The 12,738-nt window shown below is 38.1% G+C and overlaps 1 protein-coding gene across 1 annotated transcript in view; it reads right to left on the bottom strand.

Moving 5' to 3' along the window:
* Nucleotides 1-12,738, bottom strand: part of RLF (RLF zinc finger) — a 79,772-nt gene that overhangs the window by 32,876 nt on the left and 34,158 nt on the right. The window contains exons 4-5 of the mRNA XM_060089584.1: nt 11,166-11,298; nt 5,454-5,656 (exon numbers count right to left, since the gene is read on the bottom strand). Coding sequence (XP_059945567.1) covers nt 5,454-5,656; nt 11,166-11,298 — 336 coding nt within the window. The remainder of the gene's footprint in view (nt 1-5,453; nt 5,657-11,165; nt 11,299-12,738) is intronic.

Below are 12,738 nucleotides of genomic sequence, written 5' to 3'. Positions count from 1 at the left end.
GCATCCATCATCTCATATAGACACAAAATTAAAGAGATAGAAAAAAAACTTTTTTCTTGTGATGGGAACTCTTAGGACTGACTCTTTTAACAACTTTCATATGTAACCTAGAGCAGTGTTAACTATATTTATCATGTTGTACATTACAATCCCGGTACTTACTTATCTTACTAACTAGAAGTTTGTACTTTCTGACTGCTTTCATCCAACTCCCCGTCACTCCACTCCTCACCTCTGGTAACCACAAATCTGATCTCTTTTTCTATGAGATTGTTTGCTTTTGAAGTATAATTGACCTACAACAGTATGTTAGTTCCTGTTTCACAACACAGTGATTCAATGTTTCTATACATTTCAAACTGATCACCACAGTAAGTCTAGTTATGCTATGTCACTATACAAAGATATTACATAGTTATTGACTATATTCCCCATACTATATATTTCTTACACGACTCATATATTTGCAACTGGAAGTTTGTACCTCTTAATCTCACCCATCTATTTCTTTCCTCCTCCCTGCCCACTCTCCTCTGGCAAACACCTGTTTGTTCTCTGCAACTAGAACTCCGTTTCTATTTTAAGTTTGTTCACTTGTTTTGTTTATTTAGACTTCACATGTAAATGAAATCATACAGTATTTGTCTTTCTCTATCTGATTTATTTCACTTAGCATAATGCCCTCTAGGTCCATCCATGCTGCAAAAGGCAAGATTTCATTCCTTTTTATGGCTGAGTAATATTCCATTGCATATATGTATACGTATATGTATACATACACAATGTGAGATATATATATATATCTCACATCTTCTTTATCCATTCATCAACTTAGGCTGCTTCACATCTTGGCTATTGTGAATAATGCTGCTATGAACATAGGGGTGCATATTCTTTTCTAATTAGTGTTTTGGTTTTCTTCAGATAAATACCCAGGAGTAGAACTGCTGGATCGTATGGTAGTTCTATTTTTAGTTTTTTGAGGAACCTCCACACTGACTCCATAGTGGCTGTGCCAATTTACATTCCCACCACCAGTGCATGAGGGTTCCCTTTTCTCCACATCCTCGCCAACACTTGTTATTTGTTGTCTTTTTGATAACAGCCATTCTGACAGGTGTGAGGTTATACCTCATTGTAGTTTTTTGTTTTGTTTTTTTTGCAGGACGCGGGCCTCTCACCGCCGCGGCCCCTCCGACTGCGGAGCACAGGCTCCAGATGCGCAGGCCCAGCGACCATGGGTCATGAGCCCAGCCGCTCCGCGGCATGGGGGATCCCCCCAGACCGGGGCACGAACCCGCACCCCCCGCATCAGCAGGCGGACTCCCAACCACTGCGCCACCAGGGAAGCCCCCCTCATTGTAGTTTTGATTCAAAGTTCCCTGATGGGGCTTCCCTGGTGGCGCAGTGGTTAAGAATCCACCTGCTAATGCAGGGGACATGGTTTGAGCCCTGGTCTGGGAAGATCCCACATGCCACGGAGCAACTAAGCCCATGCGCCACAACATCATTTACTGAAGAGGTTGTCTTTTCCCCACTGTATATTTTTGCCTCCTTTGTCATAGATTAATTGACCATATAAGTGTGGGTTAATTTCTGGGCTCTCTATTCTGCTCCATCGATTTAGGTGTCTTTTTTTGTGCCAGTACCACACTGTTTCGATTACTGTGGCTTTGTACTATAGTCTGAAGTCAGGGAACATGATACCTCCAGCTTTGTTCTTCTTTCTCAAGATTGGTTTGGCTACTCGGGAATCTTTCATGTTTCCATACAAATTTTAGAATTCTTTGTTCTAGTTCTATGAAAAGTGCCACTGGCATTTGATAGGGTTTGCACTTTATCTGTAGATTGCCTTGGGTATGGTCATTTTAACAATATTAATTCTTCCAATCCATGAACACAGTATATCTTTCCACCTGTTTGTGTCATCTTCAATTTCTTTCATTGGTGTCTTACAGTCTTTGGAGTACAGGTATTTTCTTCCATAGTTAGGTTTATTCCTAGGTACTTTACTCTTTTTTTTTTGCGGTACGCGGGCCTCTCACTGTTGTGGCCTCTCCCACTGCAGAGCACAGGCTCCGGATGCGCAGGCTCAGCAGCCATGGCTCAAGGGCCCAGCTGCTCCACAGCATGTGGGATCCTCCCAGACCAGAGCAAGAACCCACGTCCCCTGCATTGGCAGACAGACTCTCAACCACTGCACCACCAGGGAAGCCCAACTCTTTTTGATGCAATTGTAAATAGGATTGTTTTCTTCATTTCTCTGATAGTTCACGTTAGTGTACAGAAGTGCAACAGATTTTGTATCCTGCAACTTTACCAAACTCACTGATGAGCTCTTCTAGGTTTTCGGTGGTGTCTTTAGGATTTTCTACATATAATATCATGTCATCTGCAAACAGTGACAGTTTTACTTCTTCCTTTCCAATTTGGATTCTTTTTATTTCTTTTTCTTATCTGACTGCCTTGGCTAGAACTTCCAATACTATGTTGAATAAAAGTGGTGAGAGTGAACATCCTTGTCTTGTTCGTGATCTTAGAGGAAATGCTTTCAGCTTTCCAACACTGAGTATGATGTTAGTTGTAGGCTTGTCAGATATGGCCCTTGTTATGTTGAGGTATGTTCCCTCTATACACACTTTTTGAGAGTTTTTATCATACATGGATGTTGAATTCTGTCAAAAGCCTTTTCTGCATCTATTGAGATAAACATATAATTTTTATTCTTCAATTTAATGTTGTGTGTCACACTGATTGATTTGTGAATATTGAACCATACGTGCATCCCTGGGATAAATCCCACTTCATCATGGCGCATGATCCTTTTAATGTACTGTTGAATTCAGTTTGCTAATGTTTTGCTGGGAATTTTTACATGTATGTTCATCAGTGGTATTAGCCTGTAATTTTCTTTCTTCGTGGTGTCTTTATCTGATTTTAGTATCAGGGTGATGCTGGCCTCATGTAATGAGTTTGAAGTATTCTTTCCTCTACAAGTTTTTGGGACAGTTTGAGAAGGACAGGTATTAACTCTTCTCTAAATGTTTGGTAAATTCAACTGTGAAGCCATCCGGTACTGAACTTTTGTTTGTTAGGAGTTTTTTAAATTACTGATTCAATTTCATTACTGGTAATTGGTCTGTTCATATTTTCTATTTCTTCCTGGTTCAGTCTTGGGAGATGGTAAATTTCTAGGAATTTGTCCATTTCTTCCAGGTTATCCATTTTATTGGCATAGCTGTCTGTAGTAATTTTTTATGATCTTTTATATTTCTCTGGTGTCAGTTGTGACTTCTTTTCCATATCTGAATTTATTGATTTGGGCCCTCTTTTTTTCTTGATGCATCTGGCTAAAAGTTATCAATTTTGTTTATTTTTTCAAAGAACCAGCTCTTTGAAAGTTTCACTGATCTTTTCTATTGTTTTTTTAATCTCCATTTCATTTATTTATTTTTATTTTGGTTGTGCCGGGTCTTAGTTGATGCAGGTGGGCTCCTTAGTTTCAGCTCGTGGGCTTCTTAGCTGCAGCACATGAACTCTTAGTTGTGGCATGCATGTGGGATCTAGATCCCTGACCAGGGATCAAACCTGCATCCCCTGCATTGGAAGGCAGATTCTTAACCACTATGCCACCACGGAAGTCCCTCATTTATTTCTCCTCTGATTCTTTACGATTTCTTCCCTACTAACTTTGTGTTTTGTTGGTTTTTGTTTTTGCTTTAGTTCTTTTAGGTGTACGGTTAGGTTGTTTATTTGAGATTTTTCTTGTTTCCTGAGGATGTTATAAACCTCCCTCTTAGAACTGCTTTTGCAGGTGGATTTAGTGATGTGGTGGACTGGTACAAGCCAATGCCATATTAGAATACGTTCAAGGAGAAAAATGTTAAACAGTAAATTCAGACAATGGTTCAAGAAATTACACTGAAAGGGCAGTACAGAAATGGGGTGGTAGCTGGAAGAAGAAGTCTTTCTCTTTTAAAAATGGAAGAAATAACAGCATAAATGCTGATGAGATAGTTACAGCAGAGGGGGAAATTGATAAATGCAGTAGAGAAAGGGAAAACTGCTGCAGCATTATACTTGAGGGGGCAAGTGCAGATGGGATCTGACACTGAAGTCAAGGGGATTGTTGGCCTTTGCAGGGGAAAACAGATATAGTTTATCCTTAGTAACAGAAGAGAAGGTATAAATGCATAAATACAGGTAGGTGAATAGATGTCATGGAAATTCTCTTCCAACTGTCCCAGTTTCCTCAGAGAAACAGGAAGAAAGTTCATCAGTGGAGACGGAGATGGGACAGAAGGTATTGTAGCATAGGTTTAAAAAAAAAGGAAAAAGTATGAAATAGTAATCTAAGAGAGTGGGAGAGTGAATGAACTAAAGAAACACAGTGTGACTGAATTAAAGTAAAATCAGTTGCCAGGTTATTCTCCACCTAAGTTTGGCCCCACTGGTGCAGGTAAAGATACAAAACAGGTGGAGATGAAGGGATAATGAGGAAACAGGTTAGTCAAATAAGTACAATTAAGAGAGAGACCAGGAGAGGAATTGAGGGTGTATGCAAAGGAGTGCTAATAATGATTGACCATGGAAAATCAGAGTAAGGAGAGTGAAAAGCTGATCAGACTGATAGACTGTTGGTCCTGGTGGAGTCTGAATATTAAAGGGAGTGAAGTGGAAAGGTGGAGAGTTTCATTTGGAGAGTAAGATATTTACAGCTGAAATTGTCATAAAAGGTTAAGAATTACTACAGCATAGAACCAGATCCTTGGGATTCCTACATTTAATAAGAAAGTTCAGTGTAGAGGTAAAATGAGAATCCATATGTAAGACCCGAATGGCAGGTAAGAGAATTAAAGGTAGATGATGGAATACAGCCTTGGAATTCCTCATTTTCTCTGTATAATTTATCAAAAACTCTTAGAGAAAACTAATTCCAACTTTTCTAAAGAAAACAATGATTCAGGTTTAAAAAAAAAAAACAACCCTGTTTGTCTGCTTAATCGTTGTTCAAAATGTATTCATGGTTTCTAAAGTCCTACACCTCTCTGCTTACAGAGTTAAATATATAAACTAACTTAAATTAAATAAAGTTAACTGCCATTCTCTTTAGTTTATCTCTTGACACCAGTATTAATAATTCCCACATTTCCCAGAGAGAAATCATTAGTTTAAGAGGAAAAAGCAACTTTCATATTTAAAGATTTCAAAGCAAACCATCACCCAAATACATAAACATTCATCTGCATATTCTTTAATTATCTACTTTTCAAATCCACCTACAAGACATAACTTTATATCCAATCTGTTGAACAGTTAAATATATAATTAAAATGGTACTTTTCATAGCCTGAAAAAAAATGAGTCTGGGTTTCAGCCTGGCATACAATTATTAAAATCTATTAAATTCATAGTTAGTGTGAATGACAACAGCGGTTATTTGCTTTACTTACCTCCTTAATAGCATCTTCATTAGGAAGAATGGAACATAAGCACGTGATATAGGCTTGCTGAAAAGATGACACATTTGAAATTTCTTTAGATTCTGCACATAGTTTTGATAAAGCAGTAGCCTGGGGGATGCAGTTAGATTTCAACAAATGTTTTATTCGCATTTGCAGAAAGAAAGGTCCTTCTTGTGCAATCAATTTATTGACTAGAAAAAAGGAAAAATAAAACAGTTTGATAACATACCACATAACACGTCAAGGTTGTAAAGATGAAAGTTTGATATCTTTTGTTGTTGCTTGTTTTTAGTGGACAAAAAGTCAGCTGATATAACTGGAAGTTTATTCTAATCTCAGTACTCATCTAACAGAGCAAAGAGCAAAATAAATTAATGTTGCTAATTATTCCCACATTACTTAGTAGTTTTATTTTGAACACCATACCTTTTAATAAAGCTACTATTAACATTTCATCAAAATTTATTCTTTCACCTTCTCCTCCCTCACTTTCTGATAAGGATAGTAAGGAACAATGAAATGAACTATAAACTTAAGTACAAGGGAAAAAGGCAAGTATCCTATGTAATATTAACAACTACCACTTGTACACTTATGAGGTACCAAGCTTTAAACTGACTGTTTTTATATACCTCTCATTTATTCTTCACACCACCACCAAGGCAAGTATTGTTATCCCCAGTTTAAGGTTAGGAAAATTAATACTCAGAGAAATTAGGTAACTTGCCAAGGATTCCAAAGCCAGTGGTGGTCTTTCCTCTAAACCAGGCATTTCTCAAAGTGTGTTCCACCGACCAAAAGACCTGAGAGATAGTCCTAGAAAAAAAAAGGATTCCTTGGTCAAATCTCTGAACAGTCCTGCAATGAAGAAAACTGTTCACTTTTATTTAACCCAATGTTTCCCAAACTGATTTGACCAGAGAACCCTTTTACACATATCATTAGCACAACGTAAAATCTACGTTCCTGGTTCAGTACACACTTTGGAAAATGCTGCTCTGAGCAGTACTCAATATTAAGCACCTGAACACCAATTTGTACAGTGTTCTGGACAAGCCCTCGATTTACAAATAGTAAATACTTAACAAGTGTGTGGCATCGTTACACAGTATTATTTAAAGAACAGAGGTGGGAATATACATGTCAAGATGAGTGGCAAGCAAACAACCTGCTTTAGGTGGTTCACCTAAAACAGTGTTTCTTTTTCTTTTTCATTAATTTATTTATTTATATTTGGCTGTGTTGGGTCTTCGTTTCTGTGCGAGGGCTTTCTCTAGTTGCGCGAGCGGGGGCCACTCGTCATCACGGTGCGTGGGCCTCTCACTGTCACGACCTTCTCTTGTTGCGGAGCACAGGCTCCAGACGCGCAGGCTCAGTAGCTGTGGCACACAGGCTTAGTTGCTCTGTGACATGTGGGATCTTCCCAGACCAGGGCTCGAACCCGTGTCCCCTGCATTGGCAGGCAGATTCTCAACCACTGCGCCACCAAGAAAGCCCTAAAACAGTGTTTCTTAAACTTGAAAGTGCCTTCTGAACCACTGGGGGAACTGTAGTAAAATGCAGATGCTAATTCAGTAGGTCTGGGATGGGACCTGAGACTGTGCTTTTCTAATAAGCCTCTCAGGTAATAGCCATGTTACTAGGTCTACAGGCCACATGTGGAATAGAAATCATTAATATTAATGATAAACCACCGGGATGGTGGGAAGGGGAGGGAGAGACCACTGGCCCAATCTTAACTACATATCAGAATCAACTGTAGAGATTTTAAAATTCTTTTTAAAAAAATAGGTAACACCATATACGCAAATGACACAAAATTCAAAAGGCACACCAAAAGGTATACAGTTAAAAGTTGTCTCCCTTCTACTCTGACTCCAGTCCCCTAGTCTCTCTCCCCAAGAAACAATAATCATCTCCAATTTTTTGTTTATCCTTCCAGAAACATTCTTAGTACAGAAGACATATTTCTTTTCCCACTTACTATATCATACGGGTCATTCTATCACATCATTGTACATTGAGAGCTACCTCAATACTTTTAACAAATAAGTACTGTTCCACTGTAGGGATATAACTAATTTAACCAATCCCCTCCTGATACACTTGCAAGTTGTTTCCAATCTTTGACAACCGTCAATAAGGCTCCAATTTACAGTCCTGTAAAGAGGCCATTTCACACATGCACAACTGTATCTATAGCAAAAATTCCTAGAAGTGAAATTACTGCCAAATTAATCTCCACAGATTGTACCAATTTACACTCCCAGCACTTATAGGTGGAAGCTGCCTGTTTCCTGTGGCACTTCAAAAAGGTCTGTATTCCAGAGCTCCAACCCTGGAGATTTTGATTTAGCAGGTAGAGCCTGGACCTTGGGTGGTGTGTGTGTGTGTTCTGGTTTTAAATTCCATAGATACTAATACACAGTCAAGGTCAAAAGGCATGGACAGAAAATAGATCATTTGCATTTGGACTTTTCTCTATTTTAGTCCCACAAGCACTAAATTCCACAAAATGAACTCACAATCATATCTCAAATAGCTCCTCGTTCCTTACTTCTATTTTCAGTAATGGTATTCTCTCAATCATAAAGAAATGAAATTTTGGCATTATCCTTCCTTGCCAAATCCTTTCCTAAGGAAATCAACTTAGTTACTGTGTCCTGGCAATTCTTTTTTAAATTCTCTCCAACCTAGCTCCTCCATATTATTTCCTGCCACATCTGTCCCCTACATCCTAAACTGCCTAATATCAGATTATGCTCTATTTATCTGCTCTACCAAGTTGTATGCATTTTCACAAATCTCACACCTGAAAACAGGCATGTTATCTATACAACCCACCCCCTTCTAAATTCCCACAGCATTTTACTTCTTTTACCACACTTAGTTTTCTCTTTAAGTACAATAATAAATGATTAGAGTATAAGATCTCAGGTTGTGGAATCACAAAACTGAGGTTGAATCATGACTCTCACATATACTAGCTGTGAGGCCCTTGGACAAATTAGTAGACCTGTCTGAGCCTCAAGTTTCTTCATCTATGAAAAGGTTAGTAATATCTACCCCAAAGAGATGAAAGAATCATAAATGAAATACCAGAATGCAAGTAAGACACAGAGCACAGGGCCAGGCAGAGTAAATGCTCAATACTACTTGCTATTATTTGTCCCTGATATCCCCCTTATTACACTGTCAGCAATTTGTGTACGAATACCATGCCTTGTTAACTTTTGTATCCCCTACAGCACTAAGCACAATGCTTTATATATTACAGATGTTCAATAAAACCATATATTTAGCAACCAATGGTTATCACTTTAATCAATCAAAAACTTTTAGATATCTCCGCATCTGGGATCAGATCCTGCCTCCACAGTTTTAACTACACGGCCCTGGGTATGTGTAATCTCTTGCCTGTTTAACGGATTACGGGAGATAGAAAGCACTAATACTGTGCCCATCACATAGCAGGCATTCTATAAATCGTAGCTATTATTTCTATGAGGTAAAACTATTTTACTCAACATGTTACAGCCACAGTTAAACCACTATATCAATTTTTAACACACAGATCAAACTTGCATTTTAAAAATCATTTTAAGTTATGTTAAAATCAATACTTAACTGTATTTTTAAAAAGGAAATCCATCCATAGATTTCAAAAAATATATATATATATTATTTTTTTTGCAGTACACGGGCATCTCACTGTTGTGGCCTCTCCCGTTGCGGAGCACAGGCTCCGGACGCGCAGGCCCAGTGGCCATGGCTCATGGGCCCAGCTGCTCCGTGGCATGTGGGATCTTCCCGGACTGGGGCACGAACCCATGTCCCCTGCATCGGCAGGTAGACTCTCAACCACTGCGCCACCAGGGAAGCTTTTCAATATTTAAAATGACATAATGAAGTGTACACTAAGACGTCTCACTCCCAACTGTGATCCCTTCTGTATATTATTTTTTTCTAAACATTTTAATACAAAATAAAAATGTTTAATCATATACCCTCTCCTCCATCTAGGTTCAACAACTGAACTGTTTTGCCATATTTCTTTATCTAGCTTTTCTTTTTCTCAGCCACTTAAAAAGTAAGGTGCAAACATCATGGCAGTTTACCTCATATATACTTCAACATGTAAAAAATGGTAACATTTAAGGTCCAGCTAAAAATTTTGTTCTTTTCTAACAGAAAAGAGTGTTTTTGTTTTTACTGAAGGCTCAGGTGGCACATGACAATTCATAAAATGGCTTCAGAGGTAGGTGGTAGAAGGGAAAAAATGAACTGGGGTGGGAAAGAAAAACAACCAGGAAGAAGTAAGAGCTGGCTGGTTCCTTCTCAGCTTGATTTAGGGGAGGAAGTTAGTACCTCTGAACAATTAGGATGGATCTCTTCCCTCAACCCTTGGTAGGGGAGAGAAAAAAAAAGAACAAAAGGCTGCTGCTTTGGCTCTCCTGAGTCTCAAGGAAAATGGGGAAAAGCCAGTGCTTTAGGCTTCCCTGGTGGCGCAGTGGTTGAGAGTCCGCCTGCCGATGCAGCAGACGCAGGTTCGTGCCCTGGTCCGGGAGGATTCCACATGCCGCGGAGCGGCTGGGCCCGTAAGCCATGGCCGCTGAGCCTGCACGTCCGGAGCCTGTGCTCTGCGACAGGAGAGGCCACAACAGTGAGAGGCCCGCGTACCGCAAAAAAAAAAAAAAAAAAAAGAATCCACCTGCCAATGCAGGGGACACGAGTTCAAGCCCTGGTCCGGGAAGATCCCACATGCCATGGAGCAACTAAGCCCGTGCACCACAACTACTGAGCTTGCGCTCTAGAGCCCGCAAGCCGCAACTGCTGAGCCTCCGTGCCACAACTACTGAAGCCCACAGGCCTAGAGCCCGTGCTCTGCAACAAGAGAAGCCACCACAATGAGAAGCCCATGCACCATAACGAAGAGTAGCCCCTGCTCGCTGCAACTAGAGAAAGCCCGCATGCAGCAACAATGATCCAATGTAGCCAAAAATAAATTTTAAAAAATGTCTTAAATAAAATAAAAATTAAAAAAAGATCTATCTAAAGTGTAAATAAAAACTGTTCTGAAACTCATTATTATTCCAGAAACATACTTAACAGAACGTGATCCTTTTTAACTTTCCACTAACTTAAAGCAAATGAAATCATAACTGTTGGACATATAAAATGAGACATTTTGTGTGTCTAAAATGCAAATGCCACTATGTCAACTCAAACCCATAAATCTTCTGGACTTAAACTGACAACTTTGTAAGAATTTTCTTTCTTTGCATATCTCTATAAAAACGCTAAATTCCAATGTTTCATAAATTTAAAATAAGAAGTAATTTTTTTCATAATCCTCAGCTGTAGTAACCAGTAAACAAAATATCATTATAAGCAAAGCTCTATTATATACCAAGGACTGGAAGCAGATTATTAATTTCTATCTCAGGAACTCTGTATAAACATTGTCAGTCAATGCAACATTGAAAAACAAGTATAAAGGGATACTTTTAAAACACTACATAAATATTCAAGAATCCTTCAAGAATCAAGTGCTAATGGTTAGTTTTTACTATTCAAAGGATACAAGAATGATTGGTTATAGATACACAGGTGAAATTCACAAAATTTTAACCCAGAAAAAATTTTTAATTCTCTTAGAACTAAATCCTCCTTCAATAGTCAGTATAGTTTTAAGCTTACCTTCTTCTGTTTCTACTGGCTGTTGAGACAGAATTTTAAGAAGAACAGGGTTTTTCCACACTCCCTCCTTGGTAACATGAACCAGTATTTGTAGGTTATTATTCCCAAATTCCAATAATGCATCATGTGACTCCTTAAAAAAAAAAAACGCATATCCAGAAAACAGCCAATATAAAGTCATTTTTCCCTTTCAATATATCTGAATGTCTATGAAAAGACCCGTATCTTGGATTTCCTAGAAATAAATAAGCAGAAAAAAAACTATCCTCAAAGTTTTGTGAAATTCTGTTGCTGCTTTTTAAAACATGAAACTAGGGCATTTTCACTAAGTTAAAGAGTACCTTTAAAATATTTTCCTGAATTCTCCTAGGTAAAATTATCACAATTCAATTTACATCCTTGAATTACTCAATTATTTTAAGGCCACTGGCACAGATTTCTTTTAAAAAGATTCTGCAGTATTCACACAGGCAACCTATTCCTTCTAAGAGAAGTATGACTTAATGACATCTATTGTTATATATCTTTTTAATTGTTTAAATTCTTCTATCAAAGAACTTTTAAAATGATAGATGGCTCCAGGGACTTCCTTGGCGGTCCAGCAGTTGGGACTCTGTGCTTCCAATGCAGGGGGCGCAGTTCAGTCCCTGGTGGGGAACTGTGATCTCACATGCTGCGCAGACAAAAAATTTTAAAAAGTACACAAAAAAATGATAGATAGCTCCAGTTAAAAGTCATGGAAATGTATGTTATTAGCTGTCATTCTATCTCCTCAGAAAACAAACAAAATGTAATTGCCAATAGTTTATTCTTTAAAATACTTATAAACACAAGGGGCGGGGAGGTAAGGGGTCAGCAATTTAACTTGACATAAATGATTAAGCATATATCTCACTGTCTTTTATTACTAGTGAGGATTATTGGTTGTTTCCATATTCTAAACTTTTGTTTTCCCTTATTTTAGACTGCTGAAATTCTCAAGGAACATAAGCTTTGACTGGTAGCAGTATTTCTTTGGAAAATAAAATATAGGTTAAAAATGTTCACAGACCTAAGACTATAATCTTATATTCACCTAAGTGAAATACAAAAAATAAAGTTCGCTTTTTTTCCCCTTAATTTTCATGTCAGAATGACAGTTTTAATACACACACACACACACACACACACACACACACACACCCATATACTGAGTTATCTTCTGCTAAGAAAGGTTTTAAAACTGACACAGAAAGTGATATTTCCAATTGACAGTTAACTAACAGCAATATTTAAATGCTATAATTTTCCTTTAATGGCTTGAAATGGCTTGACCTGTCCTCAGGCTTCTTCTTCCTTAACTTAGAACAGGCATTTACTTTGCAGTGAAGATGAAGATTCTATGTCAGAATGTGCTGTGTGTGGTTAACGTATTTGTAATACCTAACAGCCCTATACCATTACACTTTAGCAGAACACTGTCACCCCCATGATACATAACAACTAAAATAAAAAGCCACTGTTTGGGTTAAAAACAAAAACAATTTTCTAATTTTTCATCTGTTCAAAATACAGTTTATTCTGAGTAACAATG

The sequence above is a fragment of the Mesoplodon densirostris genome, chromosome 2 (assembly GCF_025265405.1).
Source record: "Mesoplodon densirostris isolate mMesDen1 chromosome 2, mMesDen1 primary haplotype, whole genome shotgun sequence".
Taxonomy (NCBI): Eukaryota; Metazoa; Chordata; class Mammalia; order Artiodactyla; family Ziphiidae; genus Mesoplodon; species Mesoplodon densirostris.
The sequence above is the reverse complement of the archived record's forward strand: the minus strand, read 5'-3'. Positions and strand labels throughout refer to the sequence as shown.